At 40.2% G+C, this 13,679-nt stretch overlaps 1 protein-coding gene across 1 annotated transcript; it reads right to left on the reverse strand.

Moving 5' to 3' along the window:
- Window positions 1-814: 814 nt before the first annotated feature.
- LOC118026472 (nuclear envelope pore membrane protein POM 121-like) lies at window positions 815-3,032 on the reverse strand. The gene has a single exon (XM_035029328.1). The coding sequence runs from the start codon at window positions 2,630-2,632 to the stop codon at window positions 1,403-1,405; it is 1,230 nt and encodes a 409-aa protein (XP_034885219.1). The 5' UTR covers window positions 2,633-3,032; the 3' UTR covers window positions 815-1,402.
- Between the last annotated feature and the right edge of the window lie 10,647 nt (window positions 3,033-13,679).

Consider the following 13,679-nt stretch of genomic DNA (forward strand, 5'->3'; position numbering starts at 1 on the left):
TTTGTAAACTGTCCTGTAAGTCTAAAATTGCAGCAAATTTAAGAATTAAATAAAGACAAAGACTAAATTGTCACATGTCATTTCTTAACATATAGTAGGCATGATCGAGCCCATAGTGATGTCAGGTGGACAGGTGAGAAGCAGAAATGGGAAAAGGCTAGTGTGTGGGTTGCCCTCCCATGTACTCAAACACAAAAATCAGGAGTTAGCCTCTAGAGGCATAAAGTGGTGCTACTTCCCCATCAGCTGAGCCATAGAAAAGCTGACACAGTTAAGGCTAGCTACTTATACAAGTCCATTTTTCCTCCACTATGTTCAAAGAGCAAAGACATGGAACATTTGGCAAATTAACAAAAAGTCACATATATATATATATAGTCAATATCTATTGTCATATGTAATATAATACACCTTATATATTCTATATGTAATATATTATACATATTATATATGTACATTATTACATATCACCTATATATTACACACATATATAATATACATATATTATATATTAATTATATATTCTATTTACATTATAATTATGTATTATATATTATACATATATATTATATATTATACATATATACTGCATGTTATACATACATATATATTATTCATATGTATTACATACGAGTATATATTATGTATATTACACATATATTATGTAACATATAATATAATATACATGATATATATTATATGACTATATATAAATATATATGACTATATATGTGTGTGACGCATATAACTTTGTTCATTTCCTGAATGTTCATGTGGTACCAAGTGTTCATATGTAGAAAGGAGAAAGACTGACAAGGGTCTAATTAAGCAAATGGGGAAGGTGGGAAAGGACAAATATGGCAGCAGTGTGTGTCTTGCCTGCTCCTTCCTGGAGAAAAACTGGTCCAAAGCTTCCCTCTTCTGTTGCAGGGATCCTGACCACTGGGTGGGCCAGCCTCACAAACTCCAGCCACCCAATTTCTAGGGGCACATCTGGCAGAAAGACGATGGGAATGGAATATTGTATCTACGGAGAGAGCTAACCTACTTGATGGGGGCACTGGTACCTCTGGGTCCAGTGCCCTGGGCACAGCTGGACTTGGATGGTTTCCTACAATTCTCCTCCAAGGAACCAGTGAGGCCCAGCACAAAGTACTGGGGAATAGACCCTGGGTGCGCCAGGGATAGGGGACCAATTTTTCACAGCCAAGCCAAGCAAGGGAGAGGTTTTGGGAGAACCAAGAAAAAGAGCCCATGGAGGTGCCCCTCCATCCGACTACGGGAAGGCCCCTGGGCCTGGTGCGTGCTGCATCTGCCAGGAGCTCTTCTGCCGGGGGCCGGCGGGGGAAGTGTGGACAAACAGGAAAGCTGAGGGGCACTGCAGTCAGAGATGGCCTCAGTCTTACCCTTCCAAGACCTTGTTGATCCACTGGATCGCAGCTCTCTTCTCTAAGTCAAGGTCTTCAGCAGTGACTCGATAACCTAGCTGGGGCGGTGGGGGCAGGATCAGTGGGTCATTTCGCCTCGCCGACAGCAATAGAGGAATCTTGCGCTGCCGGGGCCTGGAACCATCAGATGGAGGTGAGCGATTCCTCAAACTTTGCTTCTGCCCAGAAGGTGCATCTGCAGCCTTTTCATTCGTGATCTTCCTTTGTGGTTCTGCTGAGGCTGAAGAGCTAGAATGATAGCTCTCGCTGGCTTTCTTCGTGGGCAGCCGGGGCTGGGATGAGGCTGGTACCCAGATCGCGGCAGCGCCTCGACAGCATCTCTGCGGTGATGGGAAACCTCGAGTCGAGCTGTAAGAGCTCGTGATGGCATTGCGTTTGCTGCAGGAGCTCAAAAAGCAGGTGTGGGATTTCTTAATCAGGCTCTCTTCTAAGCTCGTGCAACAGAAGTCTCTCTTCAGAGGCCCAGGCCTGGGCACGAAGGCAGAGAGGACTCCGTTGACCATCAGCCGCCTAAACGCTGACTGCACGCTCCGGCTGCCCTCGGCGCCTCTTCTCAGATCATCCTGCCTCTCGGGGCCTGGGTGCCCTTCCTCTGACTTTGCCGGCCCTTCCCTGCTCTCGACCAAGGAGGTCAGGTCCTTCTCTGCCTTGGCTCTCACTTGACCATTCTCTTCGAGGGCCCTCACCAAGGTCTCCCTTACACACAGATTTGGGAGGTGACCAGACGGTGAAGACCACATACAGATGACTGTCTGCTTCAGAGCCAAACGGAGCGTCAGTTTGCCCTTAGCCGATGCCATCTTCAGGATCACTGAGGTGCAGAGCATCTTGGAGCTGCAAGCAGACAGCACTGGCTTCGGATGGCCGGTCTGGGGCACAGAGGAAAAGACCGCCAGAAATAAACACCGGGCCTGCTGGATTGGGTATTGCCGCCGATGGATTGTGGCAAACCGCCGATGGTGTCGCCGCCGCCGCCGACGTGGTGAAGCCACAAGATCCTCATATGACAGCCTGCGAGCTACGTCCAGGGTCGAGGCCGCTGAGTGAACCCGGCCACCCCGGGGAACACCGCGGGCGGGGTGCGCGGGCCCGGGCCCGAGGGTCTCGGTTGTCTCGGGCTGGTCCCCACCCAGCAGAGAAGAGGAGGGCAGCCGAGGGCGAGGCCGGCTCAGGTAACTGCCCATGAGGAGCAGTTCTGCAAGGTCGGATCCTTCAAATGGAGTCAGTGGCTCAGAGAAGTTTCCGTTAGCTGCCAAAGGGGCCCCAGGCAAAGCGCGCACTGTTAGGTGTGCCGCCTATGACGCGTCCTTGGAACGTGTGAGCAAAGAAAGGGGCGCGCGAGTACTGCACGAGGGAAGGGTGCGCGCACCCGGGGCGCTTCCCAACCCCTGCATCCCATCGAAGGTGTTGGCACGAGGTAGACAAGCTCATTGCGGGCGCAGCCGCCCTTCACGCAGCCAGCCCCCAGCTCCGTTAGCGGACGGTACAGGACCGTCGTTCCAGAGCCCAAGAATCGCTCCAGGCTCAGGAGTGCCCACTCCAAGCGGGAGATTCAGAGTCAGCACCAGGCTCCACCCGTGCTTCCTCTCGCGCCCCCCCCCCCCCGTACCCAGGGGTCAAGCAGCTCAGAGCCCGTGCTGCCCAGATCTTGAGGGATGGTACCTGAATGTTCAGGAGGCGGGAGGACCCCAAGAGGGAACTGACTAGGCATGAGATACCAGAGCGCAGTCGCTAATCTACCCTCTTTCCTTTCTCTAGAATTTTACTTTCCAAGTATTCCTTCCTGTCTCTCCCTCCCCTTTCCTAGGAAGCAAGGATTCTAGATACATTTTATAAAATCAGAACTTATAGACCCCCAAAGAGCCAAAGCAATCCTGAGAAAGAACAAAGCCAGAGACATAATGCTCCCTGATTTCAAACTATATTATTACAAAGCTATAGTAATCAGAACTGTATAGTATTGGCATAAAAAAGACAACTCAAAGAACACAATAGAAATCCCAGAAATAAACCCATGCATATAGGGCCAATTAATTCACAACAAAGGAGTTGGTGTTGGGAAAACTGGGTAGCCAGATGCAAAAGAATGAAACTGGACCACTTTCTTACACCATACACAAAAATTATCTCAAACTGGATTAAAAACCTTAAACCTCAAAACTCCTAGAAGAAAACATAAAACATAGGTGGTAAGCTCCGTGACATCAGTCTTGGCAATGATTTTTTGGATTGGGCAGCAAAAGTAAACAAGTGGGACTATCAAAATAAAAAACTTTTTTTGCACAGCAAAGGAAACATCAACAAAATGAAAAGACAACAAACTGAATGGTAGAAAATATTTGCAAATCATATCTTTGATAAGTTGATAAGAGGTTAATATCCAAAATATATAAAGAACTCACAACTCAATAGTCAAAAAATCCAATTTAAAAAATGGGGAGAAGATCTGTATAGATATTTTTCCAAAAAAGACATACAGATGGCCAACAGGTACATAAAAACATGTTCAAGGTCACTAATCATTAGGGAAATGCAAATCAAAACTACAATGATATATCACCTCACACCTGTTAGACTGGCTGGAATCAAAAAGACAAGAAATACCAAGTGTTGGCCAGGATGTGGAGAGAAGGGAACCTTGTGCATGAGCAGTATTGTGCATTGTTCCTGGGAATATAAATTGGTGCATTCATTATGGAAAACCATTTTAATTTAGTTTAAAATTTTTTATTTTATAAAACTGCCATATGATCCAGCAAACCAAAATATTTCTGGGTGTTTATCTGGAGAAAACAAGAACACTAATTTGAAAAGATTTATACACCCCCATGTTCTCTGCAGCATTATTTACAATAACTAAGATATGGAAATAACCTATATTTTCATCAATGGATGACTGACTGAAGAAAATAGGTATCTACACACAATGGAATATTTTTCAGCCATAAAAAAATAAAATAAAGTCCTTTTATCTGTGACAATATGAATGGACGTTGAGGGCAGTATGCTAAGTGAAATAAGTCAGTGAGAGAAGACAAGTACCATATGATCTCACTTACACATGGAATGTAAAATTAAAAAAAATAAAAAATAAAATTTAAAAACACTAAGCTTATAGATACATAGGACAGATTTGTGGTTACCAGAGGTGGAAAGTGCAGGGTGGGCAAAAGGGATGAGGGAAGCCAAAAGGCACAAACTTCCAGTTATAAAATAAATAAGTCATGGAGATGAGATGTACAGCATGGTGACTATGGTTAATAATGCTGCATTGCATATTTGGAAGTTGCTAAGCAACTAAATCTTTTTTTTAAATTTTATTTTATTATGTTATGTTAGTCACCATACATTACATCATTAGTATTTGATGTAGTGATCCACGATTCGTTGTTTGTGTATAACACCCAGTACTCCATGCAGTACGTGCCCTCCTTAATACCCATCACCGGGCTAACCAATCCCCCCTCCGCCCTCCCCTCTAAAACCCTGTTTGTTTCTCAGAGTCCATAGTCTCTCATGGTTCATCTCTCCCTCTGATTTCCCTCCCTTCATTTTTCCCTTCCTTCTCCTAAAATCCTCCATGCTATTCCTTATGTTCCACAAATAAATGAAAGCATATGATAATTGACTTTCTCTGCTTGACTTATTTCACTTAGCATAATCTCCTCCAGTCCCATCCATGTTGATGTAAAAGTTGGGTATTCATCCTTTCTGATGGCTGAGTCATATTCCATTGTATATATGGACCACATCTTCTTAATCCATTCGTCTATTGAAGGGCATCTCGGCTCTTTCCACAGTTTGGCTTTTGTGGACATTGCTGCTATGAACATTGGGGTGCATATGGCCCTTCTTTTCACTACATCTGTGTCTTTGGCGTAAATACCCAGTAGTGCAATAAAAGTTGTTTTCACAAGAAAAAAATTCCGTTACTATGTATGGAGATAGATATTAATTAGACTTTCTATGGTGATCATTTTGCAATATGTCCAAATATCAAAACATTATGTCATACATCTGAAACTAATATAATGTGATATGTCATTTATATCTCATTAAAAAAAAGTATCCATTCTATTAAAAAAATCAGAACTTAGAGGTAGCAACTTGATGTATTTTGAGACAGCCAGGAACAGTATTATCTGGGAACTAAAATTGGATTCCTGTTTTCAAGGTCATGTTTTACCATCACTTTAATCTTTGTTTTCTGCTCCTTAACATATCCTATGTGGGCCTCTGTGTCATTCTTTTTCAATAAGTCTGTGTCTGTAGGATAAGAGAGATGACCTGGCAATTCAAGGTAGAACTCAGAATTTACCTCCCTGCAAACATTCTGACTGAAGTTAATATTATTAGTTCAGTGGTGAACACATTAGAATATTTAGACTACTGCAGAGTTTTTGATGTTCTCGTAATTACCCCCACTTCTTTTGTTGTTTTTAATCTTTTTGCCTTCACTGGGATTATTATCACTTAACGAATGACCAAAGTCATTTTGTTAGGCCAGGTAGTTTTTCAAAGTAGTTATTACAGGGATTCCTGGGTGGCTCAGTTGGTTAAGCATCTGCCTTTGGCTCAGGTCATGATCCCAGGGTCCTGGGATCAAGCCCCTCAGTGGGCTCCCTGCTCAGCGGGCAGTCTGCTTCTCCCTCTCTTTCTGCTCTTCCTCCCACCTGCGCTCTCTCTCAAATAAATTAAATCTTCAAAGTAGTTATTACAGTCTGTACAGCTCTCAGCAAGCAGAAGGAAATACGAGTTTGTATAACCAATATCTAAAGGGCTGTACATTAATGAGATATACAAATGGTTCTAAAATCCAGGAGTTGGACTATTGTTTTTAGGCAAAAAAATTGACAATATTGACTTCTCACTGTCCCAATGTTTAATCAGCCAATTGTGCTTCAAAGCCCTTTTTAAAAAGAAATAAGAGAAAAATTCATGATACTACCACAGTATGAATGCAATTATCCTAGGTGTTTAAAGGTAACCCACTATTGTATTGAAGAAATAAATCTTAAGTATAGACACATTAAAATAAAACATAATCATGTTTCTGTGATCCAACAAGTATCATATTCAATAATTCTTTTCAACCATTAAGTTTTTAAACAGCTTTATTGAGATAATTTACACACCATAAAATTCACCTATATTAAGATTACACTTCAAGAATTTTTAGTAACTTTACAAAGTATGTAACTTTCACCCAAATCTAATTTTATAACATTTCCAATAACCCAAAAAGAAAACTTGTGCCTGTTTGCAGTCACTCCCCATTCTTACTCGCAGGCAACCACTACTATTCTTTTGTCACTATAAATTTGCTTTTTCTGGACATTTCATATAAACAAACTTTTTTTTTTAAAGATTTTATGTATTTATTTGACAGAGGGAGACACAGCGAGAGAGGGAACACAAGCAGGGGGAGATGCAGGGGGGAGATGGAGAGGGAGAAGCAGGCTTCCCGCCGAGCAGGGAGCCCGATTCGGGACTCGATCCCACCTGGGATCATGACCTGAGCTGAAGGCAGCTGCTTAATGACTGAGCCACCCAGGCGCCCCCATATAAACAAACTCTTATAATGTTCTCTTTTGTGTCTAGTTTCTTTCACTTAGCATATTGTTTTTGAAGTTCATCTATATAATAGAGGTTCATCTATGTAGTAGTATGTATTAATACTTCATTATTGCTTTTTGGCTTAAACGGAAACTTATTTGCTCACAATTCTGAGATCAAAGTGTCAGCATAGTGGATGTCTTCTGACACCTCTCTCCTTGGCTTGTAGATGGCTGTTTCCCCCCAACCCCCCCGGGTCCTCACATGGTCTTTCCTTTGTGTGTGTCCTAGCCTCCTCTTCTTATAAGAACAAGTCATATTGGGGGTGCCTGGGTTGCTCAGTCATTGAGCATGGGACTCTTGGTTTCAGCTCAGGTCATGATCTCAAGGTTGTGAGGTAGAGCCCCACATCAGGCTCCATGCTCTGCATGGAGTCTCGTTGAGATTCTTCCCCATCCCTGCTCCTACCCTGACTGGCGCTCTCTCTAAAATAAAATGAATAAATAAAATCTTTAAAAAAAGAACAAATCATCCTGGATTAGAACCCACCCAAATGACCTCATTTAACCTCAATTACCTCCTTAAAAACTCTATGTCCAAATACATTCACATTCTGAGGTACTCAGCATTAGAACTTCAACATATGAATTGTGCAAGGACACAATTTAACCCATAGCACTCCATCCTCTGGTTCTTCCAAAATTCATGTCCTCACATGCAAAATATATTCATTCACCTTATCTCAACAGCCACAAAAGTCTTAACCTATTCCAGCTTCAGCTTTAAGTCTAAAATACCATCTAAATAGCATCAAAATCAGGTATGGTTAAGATTAGAGGGATGGTTAATCCTGAGGCAAAATTCCACTACAGTGGTGAAACTGTGAAACCAAACAAGGTATCTGCTTACAAAACACAATGGTGGGACAGACATACGATAGACATTTTCATTCCAAAAAGAAGAAATTGTAAAGAAGGAGGGTGACAAGTCCTAAGCAAGCCCAAAACCTAGCAGAGCAAATTCCATTAGATTTGTAAGTTATTCAAAGATTTAGTTTTTTATATCAACATCAGCCCTAGCATCTTTGATTCTTCAGCCTGCAAAACTTCTACAGAACACATTTATAAACATTAATATATGTGGCTAATCTTAAGATGTTTTTGTGGAAAATTCCATTCGATTTCAAGGCTAGAGAATAATCCTCCTTGGCTCAAATGTTCTGTCCTCCAGACCATCCAAGGTAGTGGCCCTGCTCCCTCACAGCCCTGAGCTGCAGCCGCAAACCCTCTGGAACCAAGAAGGAGACAGTCTTGCTGGCTGGGCGTGTGCAGTGGCAGCCACTTTTGGGATCCTTTTTCCCTGTTACTAAAGGATGACATGTGTTCACATCCAGACAGCTATGTCATTCCAAATCCTGCCTGTGGAATTCCAGAGGTCTGACAAGCTTTCTTCATTTCATCCCGACTCTGTTCCTCCTCAGTCCAAGCTGCAGTGCTTCTGCTGGGATGGTTGATTGGATCCATACATTGCACACCCATGATGTCTTTAGTGGAGGTTGTCCAGCGACACACCTATGGTGTTCTTTCTTGAGCACACCTCATTTTTTGCAAATATGGATTAACTGAGAATTTTTCAAATCTTCCCATTGGTTCCTTTTTGCTTGGTAATTCCTTTTCCAGTTATTTCTCTCCTCTCACATTTTACTATAAGCAGTCAGGAGAATGCAAGCCATGCCTTCAACATTTTTCTTAGAAATACCTTCAACTAAATATCCAAATTCATTCCTTACAAGTTCTACTTTTCACAACACATAGGAACACAATTTGGCCAAGTTCTTTGTCACTTTATAGCGAGGATTGACATTCTTCCAGTTTCCAATAACAGGTTCCTCATACCCATCTGAGACTTCACCAGAAGAATTTCTCAAGTTCATATTTCTCTAGAGAGGGGAGAGGAGCTGGAAATGGAGTTAATAATTTATAATGCCTGTGTAAGGAAAACTCCATAAAATGACTATAGTGGGGGTTTGGAGAGCTTCGAGGTCAGTGAACACATCCACATACCAGGAGAGTGATGTGATCCAACTCTATGAGGACAGAAGCTTCTACTCTCAGGACGCTTCCAGACCTTGCCCAGTGTATCACTTTATCGGGCAGTTCATCCTTATCCTTTAGAATATCCTTTATTATATAATAAGCCAGTAAACATTAGTGTTTCACTGAGTTCTGTGAGCTGTTCTAGCAAATAATCAAATCAAAGAGGAAGGAGGTGATGAGAACCTGTTATTTATGGCCAAGTTGGACAAATGTTGTGGGTAATCTGGGGACCTACTATTTGTAATTAGCATTTAAGTGGGGGTGGTCTTGGGGGACTGAACCCTTAATCTGTGGGACTTGACTCTATCTCCAGATAGGAAGTGTCAGAATTAGAATTAAATTATAGGAAACCCAGATGGGGTCACAGAATTGCTTGGTGTTGGGAAAACCCACACACATCAGGAGTCAGAAGTGTGACTGTGTAGTCACGTGAGAGTAATGGAGAAACACACAGGAGAGAGAGGATTTTTCCTACATACAAGGTTTCAAAGGTTTCCTCTTGTGTTTTTGTTTTTGTTTTTTATCTAGGAATTTTGTAGTTTTAGCTCTTACATGTAGTTATATGATCCATTTGAATTAAATGTTGTGTATTATGTGAGGTAATTGGCCAAAGTCATCTTTTTGCATGTGGCTATCCAAGTGTACTAGCATCATTTATTGAAAAGACTATCCTTTACCCCACTGAATTGTGTTGGTACCTTTGTTCAAAATCAATTAACTATAAATGTAAGGGTTTATTTCTGGGCTTCTCAATTCTATTCCACAAGCCTGTGTATCTTTTCTTATACCACTATCAAACTATCTTGATTACTGTAGCCTTGTAGTTTTGAAACTGGGAAGTATAAAAGACCCCAAATGGCAAGCAATCTTGAAAAAGAAAAACAAAACTGGAGGTATCACAATTCCAGATTTCAAGTTATATTACAAAGCAGTAGTAATTAAAACAGTATGGTAGTTGTTGTGTTTGGCCAGCAAACTCTGAGACAGATGAATGGAAGGATTTTCCTCAACACCTTAGTAGGAGAAAGGAGAGGCCTGAGGGCCAAATGCTCTGGTGTCGAAAGGCCTCGAGCCAAGCTCTGTCTCTGTTTTTATTGTGAGTTTAATTAATAGACCATGAGCAAGGCAAGGAGTTCCTGAAGTATGTGACCCCTACAGGGGCCTGCATTTAAGCATTTACTCCCTCGATGAGATCCTTGAGCCACAGTAAGAATCTGGCCACATTCAGCCAAGAAAATTCAGAGGAGGCCCAACATTCTGGGCACTCTTCCTTTGCTTTCCAATTAGTCTCATCTAGGGAGGCATACACAAGTCAGGTTTTATCTATCCAGGCACTGTGAATTCCCACAGGTAGTGGCACAAAAATAGACACATAGATCAATGGAATAGAACAGAAACCCAGAAAAAACCCACAATTATTTGGCCAATTTATCTTTGACAAAGGAGGAAAAAATATCCAAGACTGTCTCTTCAACAAATGGCGTTGGGAAAACTGGACAGCAACAAACAAAAGAATGAAACTGGACCACTTTCTTATGTCACATACAAAAATAAACTCAAAATGGATTAAAGGCCTAAATGTGAGACCTGAAACCACAAAAATCCTTGAGGAGAACACAGGCAGTAAGCTCTCTGACATCAGCCATAGTGACATTTTTTAGATATGTCCACTCAGGCAAGGGAAATAAAAGCAAAAATAAACTATTAGGACTACATTAAAATAGTATGGAGATACTCCAACAGTATGGAGATTGTTTACTTCTGCACAGCAAAGTAAACAATCAACAAAACTAAAAGGCAACCTACTGAATGGGAGAAGATATTTGCAAATGACATATCCAATAAGGGTTAGTATCCAAAACAAAAAGAATTGATATAACTCAACACCCAAAATATAAATTATCCAATTAAAATGGGCAGATGACATGAACAGATATTTCTCCAAAGAAGACATACAGATGGCCAACAGACACATGGAAAGATGCTCAACATTACTCATCATCAGGGAAATGCAAATCAAAATTACAATGAGCTATCACCTCACACCTGTCACAATGGCTAAAGTCAAAAACACAAGAAACAACAAGTGTTGGCAAGGATGTGGAGAAAAAGGATCCCTCTTGCATTGTTGGTGGGAATGCAAACTGGTGCAGCCATTGTGGAAAACAGTATGGAGATTCCTCAAAAAGTTAAAAATAGAAATACCCTATGACCCAGGAATCACTCTACTGGGTATTTATTCAAAAAAGTACAAAAACATGAATTCAAAGGGTTACATGCACCCCAATTTTATAGCAGCATTGCTTACAATAGCCAAACTATGGAAGCAGCCCAAGTGTCCATAGATGAATGGATAAAAAAGATGTATTTTATATATACACACACACAATGGAATATTATTAAACCATAAAAAGAGTGAAATTCTCCCATTTGCAACAACATGGATAGAGCTAGGAGTGAGAAATAAGTCAGAGAAAGACAAATACCATATGATCTCACTCATATGTGAGATTTAAGAAACAAAACAAATGAGCAAAGGAAATACAAGAGAGAGACAAACCAAGAAACAGTCTTAACTAAAGAGAACAAACTGATGGTTACCGGAGGGAGGTGGGTGAGGGGGTGGGGGAGATAGGGGATGGGGATTAAAGAGTACATTTATCATGATGAAATTAAATAACTAAATTAAATTAAAATAAAATAATAAAATAAAATAGGGAATTAGATGTCCTCCAACTTTATTGGTTTTTTTTAAGATTATTTTGGCTATTCTTAGTTCTTTGCATGACCATATGAATTTAAGGATGAGCTTGTCAATTTCTGAAAAAAGGCCAGCTGGGATTTATTAGGGATTGCATGAATCAGGAGATCAACTTGGGAATATTGCCATCTTAAAACTATTAAGTCTCTAAACCATAAACATGGGATATCTTTCCATCTATTTATGGCTTCTTTAGCTTCTGGCACAAAAGTTTCGTAGACTTCAGTGTACAAATCTTACATATCTTTTGTTAAATTTATCCCTAAGTAATTTATTCTTTCTGCTACTTATGTGAGTAGAATTGTTTTCCTTAATTTCATTTTCAGACTATTCACTGCTTCTTTATAGAAATGCAACTAATTTTTGTATATTCATCTATCCTGAAACCCTCTTGACTCCTATTTTTGTTGTAGAAGCGTGTGTGTGTGTACATGTGTGTGTGTCCTAGAATTTGCTATATAGAGAAGCTTGTTTTGAATAAAGATAGTTTTACTTATTTTCCAATCTGAATACTCTCTTTCTCTCCATAATTGCACTGGATACAATGTCCAGTGTGTTGTTGAGTAGAAGTGGTGAGGATAAACTCTCTTCTTTTGTTTCTGACTTTGGGGGAAGTATTTAACCTTTCACCACTAAGACCACTAAGAATGTTGTCAGCTGTAGGTATTTTGCAAATACCCTTTATTATGTTGAGGAAATTCCCTTCTATTTCTAGTTAATAAAAAGAATTTTATTATGAATGGATGGTGGATTTTGTGAAACATTTTTATGCGTCTACTGAGATGATCTTATGGTATTTGTCCTTTATTAATATTATGGATTATATTCACTGAGTTTCAGATATTAAGCCAACTTTGTCTTCCTGAGATAAATCCTATTTAGTCATGGCGTGTAATCAACTTTATTTGGTCAGACAAGGTTTGCTTATATTTTGTTGAGGTTTTCTTGTGTCTACATTCATGAAAGATATTGGTCTATAGTTTTCGTTTCTTGTAATATCTATCTAAATTTGGAATCAAGATAATCATGGCTTCATAGAATGAGTTGGGAATTGTTCCCTTCTCCTCTATTTTCTGGGTAAATTTATGAAGGACTGACATTATTTCTTACTTAAATTATTGAAATAATTCACAGTATATCCATCTAGGCCTGGGCCTTTTTATTATGGGAACTTTTAAAAAACTTTTTGTTTTCAAATAATAATACATTCAAAGGAAGTTGCAAAAAAAAAAAAAGTGTACGGGGGATCCTGTGTACCAGTTTCCCCAAATGGTAATACTTGAATAAGTATAGTACACTATTAAAGCTAGGAGATTGACATTGGTACAGTGCACAGAGCCTACTCAGACTTCACCATTTTACATGCACTCATTTATGGGTGTTTGCTCTTGCACAGGTATGTGCAGCACTATGCAATTTTATCACATGTAGATTCACATAATCATCAACACAAGACTCAGGACTCCAGCATCACCACAGGCCCTCTGATTTCTATCCTTTAGTAACCACATTCACTACTTTGGGAAGATTTTTAATTGCTATAAATATTTACTTCTTACAGGTAGATTTAGGTTTTCTATTTCTTCAGGATTCAGCTTTGGGTTTTTTTTTTTTTTTTTTTTTTGGCTTTGCACTTTATTTTTTCTTGCCAATTTTTTATTGAAGTATAATTAACATACAGTGTTATATTAGTTTCAGGTGTACAATATAGTGAGTCAACATGCTCATTATATAAATGTACTCTTAATTTCCTTTATTTAGTTCACCCATCCACCACCACCACCTCCTCTCTGCAACCATCCATCTGTTCTCTGTATT

This window comes from Mirounga leonina, unplaced genomic scaffold (assembly GCF_011800145.1).
Source record: "Mirounga leonina isolate KUSES-001 unplaced genomic scaffold, KU_Mleo_1.0 Mir_239, whole genome shotgun sequence".
NCBI lineage: Eukaryota > Metazoa > Chordata > Mammalia > Carnivora > Phocidae > Mirounga > Mirounga leonina.

Coding starts and splice junctions, on each gene's coding strand:
- LOC118026472 (XM_035029328.1), bottom strand. CDS start 2,632: ATGGGCAGTTACCTGAGCCGGCCTCGCCCTCGGCTGCCCTCCTCTTCT.